The sequence below is a fragment of the Pteropus vampyrus genome, unplaced genomic scaffold (assembly GCF_000151845.1).
Source record: "Pteropus vampyrus isolate Shadow unplaced genomic scaffold, Pvam_2.0 Scaffold125, whole genome shotgun sequence".
Taxonomy (NCBI): domain Eukaryota; kingdom Metazoa; phylum Chordata; class Mammalia; order Chiroptera; family Pteropodidae; genus Pteropus; species Pteropus vampyrus.
Window position 1 is genome coordinate 4,297,012 of NW_011888906.1, and position 14,222 is coordinate 4,311,233.

General features: G+C 38.3%; 1 protein-coding gene across 9 annotated transcripts in view; it reads right to left on the reverse strand.

The window, feature by feature from the left end:
- Positions 1 to 14,222, reverse strand: part of CHD6 (chromodomain helicase DNA binding protein 6) — a 188,458-nt gene that overhangs the window by 33,816 nt on the left and 140,420 nt on the right. For all 9 annotated transcript variants that reach the window (XM_023534463.1, XM_023534460.1, XM_023534459.1 and 6 more), the window contains one exon: positions 13,440 to 13,500. In XM_023534463.1, coding sequence (XP_023390231.1) covers positions 13,440 to 13,500 — 61 coding nt within the window. The remainder of the gene's footprint in view (positions 1 to 13,439; positions 13,501 to 14,222) is intronic.

The window sequence follows — 14,222 nt, forward strand, 5'->3', positions numbered from 1 at the left end:
TGTGACTTGCAAAGTCACACAGCCAGCAAGTGGCAGAGCTGGGTTTCAAACACAGTTGTCTGATGAGCGCCTACACTTTCAACCACTAAGTTACAAAAAAAGAGCAAAAAGAGAGTCTAGGTTAAACATTTGTTTTAAAGAGTGAAACATTTAGAATCGGAGAACAGTAGTTTAATCTCTCTTCCTCGGCCAAAGTGTTTCCTGCCATCCTAACGTCAGTGAAGAGTGGAAACCGTAGGCTGATCCACTGTGCCATTCTGAAGTGGCACTTAAATATGCCACCTCATTGTCTCCCATTGTTTAGGTAGTTAAAAAAATAATCAACCATACTTTATATCCTTTCCCGCCACAAAGAACATTTTTGAGTAGCCTCACAGTATCCACAGAGATCCTTTGAATGCTGAAGTTTATAATTAAAGACTCTTCCAGACAGGAATGTCCTACAGCCTATAAAATGTGGGAGGCAGGTGCCGGAGCTACCACGCTCCTCATTGTGACATATGAGTGGCTGCTGGGGGTATCACCATACCCCACATCCACAAGGGTGGCACCCAGGTTTCCTTTCCAGTGCATCTAACAGTTTCTGTTAGTGCAGTTAGTAAACATGAACAGCCTAAGGCAAACTCTCAAGTAAAGAAAGATTCTGGTGCCTTTTTCTGAATCTTGCTCTCTCTCGGAGGCATTTCCTCTCTCTAGAAATGACAGAATGGAGAAGACCTGGAGCCCACTTGTCATAATCTTAGTTCATGACCACTTAACATGAGTGTGTGGTATGCTACAGCAGAGAGACTGGGGTCACAGGAAGCACACAGAAAGCCCGGCATGTGATGTATGTAGTTGAACATTTTGTATCTCAAGTTCTGCCGACATGAAGTAATCTGAAAGAAATGTTCACCTTAGAAGAGGTATGAATCAATCATTTCAGAGTGAAGGGTCTTAGAGAGTGCTGACATCAGGAAGTCAAAGGAAACTGGTGATGACATGCAATGCCACCACCTTGAGAAGGTATATGGTTTGGAGTATGACAGTCCACTGCTCTCTGGCCTTAGGCAAGCTGTTTCAATCTCTCTCACGCTCATTTTTTCATTTGCAAAATGGAAGTAAGAATACTTAACAGGTGACTGTGTGACACAGATGAGTCAATTATGTGAAGTGTTTAATCAAATGCTGGTACAAAGCAAATGCCCCCAAAATAATAGCTGAGACTGAGGAAATACTTGTAAGCAGTCCTGACAATTAATCAATCACTCAGTATTTCTTTCAACTAAAATCTATACTCCAAGGAAGGCTTCATACCATGATAAAACAGCAACAATATCAGCCACAAAGGTCTACTGAGACCCAGGTAAGTGAGATGCCAGCTACTATACTGAATACTTTATGTGCATTTTTCACTTGTGCATTTTTCACTTATTCTTTTATAATGAGGATTTTAGACAAGAGAAAATTTCTGAATAATCTTGTCTAATATTACGCGTAGTTATTAAGTGGTAAAGATGGAATTCAAACCCAGAAGGTCTGACTCCAGTGGATGAGCTCTAACTGCTGTGCTGTATTACCTGCCTCTAGTGGGTGGAACACACACTGGGCTGAATCTAAAGCCCAGTCAGCACTGTGAATAACAACTGCATGCACACCGCTTCCCCACTGGGAGACATAGGGCTCTGTTTCCTTATCTGAACACATGCAGTCCAGCATCCCCTGCTTATGGCTGCTCCTCCAGGCTGGACTGCTTCCCCTATTTGGTCTGGGCATAGGTGAAGGTGGTGACCACAGCAGCACAGACCCTTGTGGGACCTCAGAGTGAGGGAATTTCCTCTACGCTCTTATGAAACCCTAGGGCCAACACAACAGTGGAGAGCTGTCTTCTCACATTTACAAACAATGAGTGTCTCTGGAGTGACAGGAACTGTGCCAGGCTCAGGGCCTATGACAGTGCAAAGGATGGAACCCTCATCTTTCTAGAGTCCACGGTCTGGTGGTTATGAAAGACACATTAATAATCACTGGCTATGCAGTATGATGAGTGCTCCTGAACACAGTGGGAAACAAGAAAGTGTCACCAACTCTACCAGACCCAAACTGGGGAGGGGGAAAGACATCCAAGAGGGGACTTTTGAGCTTCATATTGAAGGACAGACGCATAGGAGTTTGCCAGGAAGAGAATATAAGAGCTCTCCGTGTAGAGGAAACAGGAGGTACCGAGGCGGAGTTAAAAAGATGCCACGGAGGTTTTCATTTCGCAGGAAAATCAAGCATCCTCCCCCTCTTGCATAAACTTCACATGGAAAGTAAATAAAACTCAAAGATATTATTATATAAAGATCACAGGATTTAGAAAAAGATGTGAGCAGCGTAACACTGTTCCTGTGTCCTCTGGCTAGTATGACAGCTGACTAAAACTATCTGAGCTGCCTTCTCTCTAGACCGGGGATAAGAATAAGGCCTGATGGGGAAGCGTGCTTTGTAAGCTTGGGAGTATACTCAACATTCAAACGTCACTACTTGAGTTCAGACAACCCTCAATCTCTTAAATCACAAGAAAAGGATGATTTTTCAGTTTTTAACTGCCCTGTTCTTACAATGGGAAAAGACCATTTTAGGCATTAAATTTCCCTGTAAGAACTTCTCCCACTGCTCACTGTGGATATGACTTCATCCTCCTTTTATACAGACCTTGTTTCAGAGGCACCTGCAGCAGAGTAGGGGCTGCTACAGAGCAAGGACGAGACGTGCTGATTACAACATGACCATGTGAGTGACAGTTGCGCCATTACTTACATCTCTTTGTTAAAAGAAATGTCGATCTTCTGATATACTAGGTTTGATAGAGATTTCATACATAATTCTAGGCTCCAGACCATTCCAAACACAAGTAAACTTTCAGACTAACTGCTTCTGAAGGCCTCTGTGGGTTCACTGACTCCTGCTGCATCTGAAATCTGATTATCAATCAAAGTTCTATTGGTATTAAAACAGAGAGAAGGGGGGGGAGGGAGTAAACTAGTTCATCTCAAACGTCCCTTTTAACTCTAACATTCTAGGATTCACTGCCTGCCACGTTTTAAGATGACAACTGCTACAGTGTGCTTGGGAGGGCTCTGGAGATGTGATATGAAGAAAGGCAGAGAAACTATGGACACTGCACCTGAAATGAGACTTAAACACATTAACGTAGCTAGGTGGCCTCAAGAATTTAAAAATCTGTTTGAGAGGAAAGAAAGAATAGTTTTTCTTTGCAGTACCAGAAAACTAGACAGAATCTATGGAACCAAATGGAAGCCAGATTTCTGGGTCAATAAAAGGAAGTATCGCCCAACAAGGAAATGGGCTTCCTTGGAAGCAGTGCATTCCTTCTCTTTTTCCCACGGACTTCTGAAGTACCTAAGCCTACCTGGAATGATGCCCTGACAGTGAAGCTGTGGAGGGGATGGAACACTCAGAGACCACTCAAGACATGTGCTACGGCTCCTTGCAATGCTAAGATTCTGCCAATCTTCTTATGCCCAGGTCTGTTTAATCCAGAGAAATTACCCTAGTTACAGATGTCACTAGGCTCCTTGGGATTCTTTAACCCTACTTGTTGATCTACCTGAGAACAGAACTGGGAGAAGGAAACACCCAACCAGCGTCTTCGGCACAGGAAGTGTGGGGTGGGAGGGATGCGGCCGCAGGCCTGGTACAGATGCTGGCTGTTCTGCATTCGTTATTTTAGCACATGGACTGGAAGTCAAGCTTAATCTGTTATGTAATCTGTCCACCAAAAATCTGGGGGAAGCCTCTCCATTCCATCTGCTTTTGATTATATCTTATAGCCCAGGTTTTAGGGATTTGAAGAGCAATATAAATAACACATATTAATTTTATAAGTGTATAAAAATGTAGTTCCAGAGGAGTTTTTACCTACTATAAGGAAACTTAAGTTATTTGATCAATCCTGCCACAACCCCTTCAGAGCCCAGAGCTCTCCAAGATCAAAGACCAACCGGCTAAGCATCTAAACTTTACTGCGAACAGCTTTCAGCCCGCCTGGCCTGCAGATGACCTGGTGGTTGCCTTTTCACAGAAGCTCCTGCTGGGAGGAAGGCATATATATGTACAAATAAGATACTTTTTACTTTATTGACTATGAGAAGAATACTTTATTGTAAAAAAGAATACCAGAATACCTAGAGAATATCTAGTCTAAACTCCATTTAATCTAGTAGCTGTGAGAACTTGGCAAAGCTCTTTAACTTCCTGGCCCTAAATTCTCTCAGCTCTCAGATGAGGGCAGTAACGTCGGGGTGTTTCCTACGCATGACTGAGGTGACGACTGACTGAAATGAATGGAAAAACTGCTCTGGAAAGAGTAAAGTTCCACATCAGTCTAAGGTATTATGTTCATTTCTTTGGTACTTGAGTTCTGTAGGAAAACACATCCCAAATTCCACACAAAAGAAGTAACAGTATAAGCAAGGAACCGGAATGGCAGCACTTGGGATGTTAATTGTCAAGACCAGAACCCAACTTCCTTCAGGTCTACGGTCTAAAGCTTCATGACGAATCTACTGCTTCTCAAACCCTGGGTGGATATATGGAAACATATCTTTGTAAAATAATTATTTCCTATGTTGGAAAAGTGATGTCACTGTTGCTGTTAAAGGAATCAGGACTGATGGAAGCCAAAGTAAATACAACACATTCTCTAAACTAGAACCAAAAGAACTGACAACTTTAGGTGGTGATTAGGAGAAGGGGAGAGATTATCCTATCAATGGAATCAGCTGGGGACAATGCTACAGTAACCTCTGGGACCCAGAATCCATGAAATTCTAACAGATTCACTCCACTCCTCAAAGCCAGAGAAAATACAGTGCTTAGGTCCTAGTAATGTTTTAGGTTGCTTATGCAGTCTCAGAAACTTATATGAAAAATACAGTGCAGACTTCTGCTTCTGGGAGGATGTACATTTTCCCCATTCCTCACTCTAAGTACAACTCAAACCCCTGGACATTTAAATAAAGTAAACACAAGAAAACTCTGAAAGGTGAAGGGAAGAAAGCAGACCAATTAGGGGTCTTGGGACCCAAGGAATGAAACAATGGTGAGTTCCCTGGGCTTTATTACCTTATATATCCTAGACTTGGAGGGAAAAAAAGCTCACTACTTCCTTGGAAATGCCAAATGGTGCAGATGAAGAAAAAGCCACAATAAAAGCCTGCTCTAGTAAAGGACCAGGAATAGGGCAAGTTAGAAACACACAACATATTATGATAATACCTATAATACTCTAGTGCAATGACATAGAAACTGTGACTCATGACACCCACACTAGCAAAGGCCGAGTGGGGAATCTAGACTTCTATCTTCACGAGGCTGTAACAGGGCATCCCATTCTCCCACTAGGGTAGTGTCAAAAAGCCAATAGGGAGCTGGGACTTTCATCCCTGATAGTAAAGAGGTGCCCACTCCCACTCATGGTGTTAGCAAAGACCACGTGGAGAGCGGACCTTCTATTCCCAACCAACAGTAATGAGAAACACCCGCCTCGAGGATCATCAGGGGCTGACTGGGCACATGCATTTCTAAGAACAGTAACAAGGTGGTGCAGTCCTCACTCACTGCTCTCCGGCAAGACAGGTGTGTCAGAGATAATCAGCTAAAACAAGTTTTAAAAAAGATCCAGAGTCTCACAATATAATAACCAAAAAGTCCAGGTTTCACTCAAATATCACTTATTATACCAAGAACCAGGAAGATCTCAAAATGAATGAAAAAAGACAACCAACAGATGTAAACGCTGAAATGACAGAGATCTTAGAATTATCCGACATAAGAATTTAAAGGAGTCAAAGTGAAATTTTAGATTTGAAAAATACAATAACCAAAAAAACAAAACAAAAAACCTCTCAATGGACAGGCTCAACAGCAGAATGGAGGAGAAAGAGAAAAAATTTAACAGAGCCTTACGGACCTGTGGGATTATAACAAAAGATCTAACATTCACATCATCAGAATCCTGGGAGAAGAAGAAAAGGGCTTGAAGAAATAATGGCTGAAAACCTCCCGTACTTGGCAGAAGACATAAACCTACAGATTCAGGAAGCTGAGCAAACCCAAACAGGATGAACTCAAAGAAATCCACACAAAAAACTACCTCAGTTCAACTTCTTGAAAACTAAAGACAAAAAAAAAAAAAAATCTTGAAAGCAGCAAGAGAGAAAAGACATCCCACCTATACGGGAAAAACAACTTGAATGACAGATTTCTCATCAGAAACCATGGAAGCCAGAAAGGAGTGACACAACATTTTTCAAGAGCTAAGAGAAAAGAACTGTCAACCCAGAATCCTATATATCTAGTGAAAATATCCTTCAGGAATGAAGGGGATGTTAAAACATTCTCGGATGAAGAAAAACTAAGAGAACTGCTACTAGCAGACCTACTCTAAAAGAAAGGCTAAAGGAATTTCTCAAAATAGAAAGAAGAAACTTTGGAAAACAGGAAGAACATGGTAAAATATATGGGTAAATACAGTAGCCTCTCCTCTTGAATTTTCTAAATTATATTTAACAGTCATAGCAAAAATTATAACTTGTCTAATATGGTCCTAAAGTATGTAGAAAAAATACTTAACACAATTATATATGGGGAAGGGTAAAGGGACGAACAAAGAAGTTTGGTTTCTACACTTTACTTGAACTAGTAAAATGATGATATCAGTGGACTGAGATACATCATACATATACATAATGATACATCTAGAATAACCACTAAAAAGCTACAATATAAATTAACAGAGAATAAAAAATATTCAAGGAACTCAGAGGAAGGCAGGAAAGAAAACAGAATCAAAAAGAACAGAAAACAGTAAAATGTCAGACTTAAGCCTTTATGTATCGATAATTACATTAAATGTAAATGATCTAATACACCAACTAGAAGACAGAGATTGTAGTGCATTAAAAAATATGATCCAACTATATGCTGTTTATATAAAACTCATTTCAAATACAATGATAAAGGCAAGATGAAAGTAAAAGGAAAGAAAAAGTTATATCATGCAAACATTAATCAAAGGAAACTAGGGGTAGCTATAATAACATCAGATAAAGTATACCTGGAAGCAAAGAAAACTACCAAAGATAGAGAGGGACATTACAGAATGACAACAGAGTCAATCCACCTGGAAGACACAATTCTAAATGTATATATACTAAACAACAGAGCTACAAAATATGTGAAGCAAAAATTGCTAGAATTGAAAGGAGAAACAGACAAATAATTACAGTTGGAGAGTTCAATACCCCTCACTCAAAAACTGATGAAACTAGACAGAAAATCAGCAAGGATACAGAAGAACTCAACAATGTTATCAACTGAGAGAATCCAAGTGACATTTATACAACACTCACCCAACAACAGCACATATACATAGCAAAATTTGTGGGACATAACTGAAACAATGATTAGAGGGAAATTTAATGCCTACATTAAACAAGAAGGAAAGTTCCAAATTGGTAATTTAAGCTCCCACCCCAAAAATCTAGAAAAAGAAGAGGAAAATAAAACCAAAGCAAGCAGAAGAGGATACTAATGAACAGAAATCAATGACATTTAAAATAGAAAAACAGTAGAGAAAATCAGTGAAACAAAGAGCTGATTCCTTAAAAAGATAAAGCAGACAAATCTCTAGCAAGATGGATAAAAGAAAAAAGACAGAAATTACCAAAGCATGAATCAAACGGAATTTCACGACAAATTCTCATCAAAAGAATGAGACTATTATTAATGAACAACTCAACACACATACATTTGACAACTCAGATGAAACAGACAAATTTATGCAGTCTCAGAAACTTATATGAAAAATACAGTGCAGACTTCTGCTTCTGGGAGGATGTACATTTTCCCCATTCCTCACTCTAAGTACAACTCAAACCCCTGGACATTTAAATAAAGTAAACACAAGAAAACTCTGAAAGGTGAAGGGAAGAAAGCAGACCAATTAGGGGTCTTGGGACCCAAGGAATGAAACAATGGTGAGTTCCCTGGGCTTTATTACCTTATATATCCTAGACTTGGAGGGAAAAAAAGCTCACTACTTCCTTGGAAATGCCAAATGGTGCAGATGAAGAAAAAGCCACAATAAAAGCCTGCTCTAGTAAAGGACCAGGAATAGGGCAAGTTAGAAACACACAACATATTATGATAATACCTATAATACTCTAGTGCAATGACATAGAAACTGTGACTCATGACACCCATACTAGCAAAGGCCGAGTGGGGAATCTAGACTTCTATCTTCACGAGGCTGTAACAGGGCATCCCATTCTCCCACTAGGGTAGTGTCAAAAAGCCAATAGGGAGCTGGGACTTTCATCCCTGATAGTAAAGAGGTGCCCACTCCCACTCATGGTGTTAGCAAAGACCACGTGGAGAGCGGACCTTCTATTCCCAACCAACAGTAATGAGAAACACCCGCCTCGAGGATCATCAGGGGCTGACTGGGCACATGCATTTCTAAGAACAGTAACAAGGTGGTGCAGTCCTCACTCACTGCTCTCCGGCAAGACAGGTGTGTCAGAGATAATCAGCTAAAACAAGTTAGTCTCACAATATAATAACCAAAAAGTCCAGGTTTCACTCAAATATTGCTTATTATACCAAGAACCAGGAAGATCTCAAAATGAATGAAAAAAGACAACCAACAGATGCAAACGCTGAAATGACAGAGATCTTAGAATTATCTGACATAAGAATTTAAAGGAGTCAAAGTGAAATTTTAGATTTGAAAAATACAATAACCAAAAAAACAAAACAAAAAACCTCTCAATGGACAGGCTCAACAGCAGAATGGAGGAGAAAGAGAAAAAATTTAACAGAGCCTTACGGACCTGTGGGATTATAACAAAAGATCTAACATTCACATCATCAGAATCCTGGGAGAAGAAGAAAAGGGCTTGAAGAAATAATGGCTGAAAACCTCCCGTACTTGGCAGAAGACATAAACCTACAGATTCAGGAAGCTGAGCAAACCCAAACAGGATGAACTCAAAGAAATCCACACAAAAAACTACCTCAGTTCAACTTCTTGAAAACTAAAGACAAAAAAAAAAAAAAATCTTGAAAGCAGCAAGAGAGAAAAGACATCCCACCTATACGGGAAAAACAACTTGAATGACAGATTTCTCATCAGAAACCATGGAAGCCAGAAAGGAGTGACACAACATTTTTCAAGAGCTAAGAGAAAAGAACTGTCAACCCAGAATCCTATATATCTAGTGAAAATATCCTTCAGGAATGAAGGGGATGTTAAAACATTCTCGGATGAAGAAAAACTAAGAGAACTGCTACTAGCAGACCTACTCTAAAAGAAAGGCTAAAGGAATTTCTCAAAATAGAAAGAAGAAACTTTGGAAAACAGGAAGAACATGGTAAAATATATGGGTAAATACAGTAGCCTCTCCTCTTGAATTTTCTAAATTATATTTAACAGTCATAGCAAAAATTATAACTTGTCTAATATGGTCCTAAAGTATGTAGAAAAAATACTTAACACAATTATATATGGGGAAGGGTAAAGGGACGAACAAAGAAGTTTGGTTTCTACACTTTACTTGAACTAGTAAAATGATGATATCAGTGGACTGAGATACATCATACATATACATAATGATACATCTAGAATAACCACTAAAAAGCTACAATATAAATTAACAGAGAATAAAAAATATTCAAGGAACTCAGAGGAAGGCAGGAAAGAAAACAGAATCAAAAAGAACAGAAAACAGTAAAATGTCAGACTTAAGCCTTTATGTATCGATAATTACATTAAATGTAAATGATCTAATACACCAACTAGAAGACAGAGATTGTAGTGCATTAAAAAATATGATCCAACTATATGCTGTTTATATAAAACTCATTTCAAATACAATGATAAAGGCAAGATGAAAGTAAAAGGAAAGAAAAAGTTATATCATGCAAACATTAATCAAAGGAAACTAGGGGTAGCTATAATAACATCAGATAAAGTATACCTGGAAGCAAAGAAAACTACCAAAGATAGAGAGGGACATTACAGAATGACAACAGAGTCAATCCACCTGGAAGACACAATTCTAAATGTATATATACTAAACAACAGAGCTACAAAATATGTGAAGCAAAAATTGCTAGAATTGAAAGGAGAAACAGACAAATAATTACAGTTGGAGAGTTCAATACCCCTCACTCAAAAACTGATGAAACTAGACAGAAAATCAGCAAGGATACAGAAGAACTCAACAATGTTATCAACCGAGAGAATCCAAGTGACATTTATACAACACTCACCCAACAACAGCACATATACATAGCAAAATTTGTGGGACATAACTGAAACAATGATTAGAGGGAAATTTAATGCCTACATTAAACAAGAAGGAAAGTTCCAAATTGGTAATTTAAGCTCCCACCCCAAAAATCTAGAAAAAGAAGAGGAAAATAAAACCAAAGCAAGCAGAAGAGGATACTAATGAACAGAAATCAATGACATTTAAAATAGAAAAACAGTAGAGAAAATCAGTGAAACAAAGAGCTGATTCCTTAAAAAGATAAAGCAGACAAATCTCTAGCAAGATGAATAGAAGAAAAAAGACAGAAATTACCAAAGCATGAATCAAACGGAATTTCACGACAAATTCTGCAGACATCAAAAGGATGAGACTATTATTAACGAACAACTCAACACACATACATTTGACAACTCAGATGAAACAGACAAATGTCTTGAAAAATACAAACTACCACAACTTATCCAATATAAAATAGACAACTGGATTCATAATTTAAAAATTCCTCAAAAAGGGAATCTCCAGGTCCAAATGGCTTCACTGGAGAATTTTACTAAACATTTAAAGAATTAATATCAAGTCTAGACAATCTCTGTCAGAAAATATGAGAAAAAAGAACATCCAATTCATTTTATGAAGCTAACATTACCCAAGTATCAAAACCAGAAAAAGACAGAACCGAAAGACAACTACAGACCTATATTCCTCATGAATACAGATAAAAAAATCCTTAAGTAGAATTGAACAATAAGAGTTATACACCATGACAAACTGAAGTTTATCCTAGTTTACCCAGGTATGTAAGGCTGGTTCAATATTTGAAAATCAATCAATGAAATCTACAAAATTAATAGGTTAACAAAAACAATCACATGATCACATTAACAGGTACAAAAATGCATTTGACATGTGTTCCTGATAAAAATTCTCAAAAAACTAGGAGTACAGGGGAATATCCTCATCTTCAATTAAGAGCACCTACAAAAAACCAAGAGCTAACATTATAATTAATGAAAAAACTGAATGCCTTTCAGCTAATATCAAGAACAAGGCAAGGATGTCTGCTCTCATCACTCTTATTCAACACAATGCTGAAAGTTTTAGACTGTGCAATTAAGCAAGGAGAGGACATACATGGCATTTAGATCAGAAAAGAAAGAAAAAACTATCCCTATTTGCAGATGACATTTGTTGACGTAGAAAAACTCAAGAAATGCACAAAAACCTCCTAGAACGAACTAAGTCATAACTAAGTTCAGCAAGGTTGTAGGATACAAAATAATATAAATATAACATCATCTGTAATCACTCCAAAGAAAATGAAATATTTAGATGTAAATCTACAAACATACACAGGACCTGTTTGCTGAAAAACTACAAAACAGTGATGCAAAGAAATCAAAGATCAAAATAAATGGAGATAGCAAGCTTCAATATAACAAAAAATCAATATAGTAAAGATGTCAATTCCCCTCAAAGTGACATATGGGTTTAATATAATTCCTGTCAAAATCCCAGCAAGAATTTTTGTAGATATAGATAAGATTATTCTAAAATTTATAAGGAAAGGCAAAGAAATAAGACAAGCTAAAACAATTTTTAAAAAGAAATATGAGAGTAATCAGTTTACTCAATTTTAAAACTTACTATACAGTTACAGTAATCAATACATATGCTATTGGCAGAGGAATATACAAATAGATCGATGGAACAGAACGAGAACCCAGAAACAGATTCACACAAATATGCTCAACCGATTTTCTGATAAAGGTGCAAATGCAGTTCAATGGAAATAGGTTTTGTGTTTTTTTTTAAAACAAATGGTTCCAGAGCAATCGGACATCAACAGGTAAGAAAATGAACCTCAATCTAATTCTCTCCATTATATGAAAATTAACTTAAAATGGATTACAGACATAAACATAAAAGTAAAAAACTTTTAGGAAAAAACAGAAGAAAATATCCAGGATCTACAGATAGGCAGAGTTCTGAGATCTGACACCAAAAACATGATCCATAAAATTCATAAGTTAAAAGGAAAAAATTCATAAGGAAAAATTCATAAGTTAACTTCAGCGATATAAACAATTTTCGCTTCACTGAAGAGTTATATACATGGCAGTTAAGCATATAAAAAGATACTAAAACATCATTAGCCATTAGGGGAATGCAAATTAAAACCATGAAATATCACTACACACCTATCAGAGTGGCTTGATTAAAAAAGAGTGACACCACCAAAGCTGGTGAGGAGGAGGAGAAAGCAGATCGCTCATGCATCGCTGGTGGGAATGTAAAATGGTACAGCCACTCTGGGAAACAGTTTGGCAGTTTCTTAAAAAAACTAAACACGTAACTAACACATGACTCAGCAATTATACTCCTGGACATTTATCCCAGAGAAATGGAAATGTATGTTCACACAAAATCTGTATGCAAATGTCTGCAGAGGTGTCCGTCATTGTCAAAAACTGGAAACAATCTGGATGTCCTTCAGTGGATGAATGATGAAACAAACTGGTGCATCCCCGCCATGGGCTACTACTCGGCAATAAAAAGGGATGACTTACTGCTACAGAGAGCAATCTGGACCAGCTCACAGGGAATTACGCTGAGTGACAAAAGCCAGTTCCCAAAGGTTATACATTGTATGACTCCATTTGTATGATATTCTTAAAAATGACAAAATAATAGAAATGAAGAACAGGTTAGCGGGATTAAAAAGGAGGTGAAGACAGAAGGGAAGGGGAGGTGGCTGTGAAAGGGCAACAGGACGGATTTCTGTGGTCACGGAGATGTCCCGCACCTGGGCTCTGTCAATGCCGGCATCCTGGCTGAGATACTGTACTTTTACAAGATGTTCGCATGGTGGGAAACTGGATAAAAGGTACACAGGATCTCTCTGTACAAATGTACCTAAAATCTATAGTTATCTCAAAATCAAAAGTTTTCATTAGAATAAAAGTGCAACACAGTCTGTCTGTTGACAATTTTTCTAACAAAACGTCGGGGAAAATGCAATGCAATTGCAGCAATGCGATCAAGTTCCCCAAGACCAGTACTAAGATGGATTTCTCTCTCCGTATTAAAGATGACCAGTGCAGCGCATTAATGACTCACCATTGCTTTCTGGAGGCCATCTACTTTGTCTTCAGTATTGTCTTCTTTATCTGTGTTGCCTCTAAATAAAAGTAAAAAGTAAAAAAGCATCACACACCACCCAGCAGCCATGTGACAACCAGGATGATCGCAAGAAAACCCCCTAAATTGCAAAGCAAAGAGAATATTAGTAGATCCTTTCCCTACAGGACTCAAAATTTTGTTTTTTCCAGTGTCATAACTTCTATGGGCAAGGTCCTTCACTGAAATGAGACTTCAGCATCTACTCAGTGGAGAGGCCAGCTATTCAACAAATGCTAATTCTTACACATCGAGAGCTATCTGAATATGTGGCTCTGATAAAAGACTCCAGAGACTGACGGCTGTGCACACCAAGCGTGCTGACCCCAAGGAAGTGACTGCTGCCAAGTGTGACTGTGTGTGAAGAATCAAATGACTCTTCAAACAGTCACACTTGGCAGCAGTCACTTCTTTGACAGGGAGCTCTGCTGAAATTGCCAAGAGAAAAGGACATTTGCCCTCTTTCCCATCAATCACTTGCCTCTAGGTTAGCTGCCTAGTGTCTTCTCTCTTGTGAGATTAACTATTGCTGATGTCCATCTGTTTTTCATGACTCCTTTTAAAAGTGACTCTGAAACATTCCCGTCTCAAATATTATCTTTGCTTCTCAGATCCTGGAGGCAGGAGAACTTCTCATCTTACTGAAAGAAAAGCCACCCCACAAAAATAAACTCTATACTATATTCAGGTACCTCACCCAGGTAATGTTTTCCTTGACCCAGT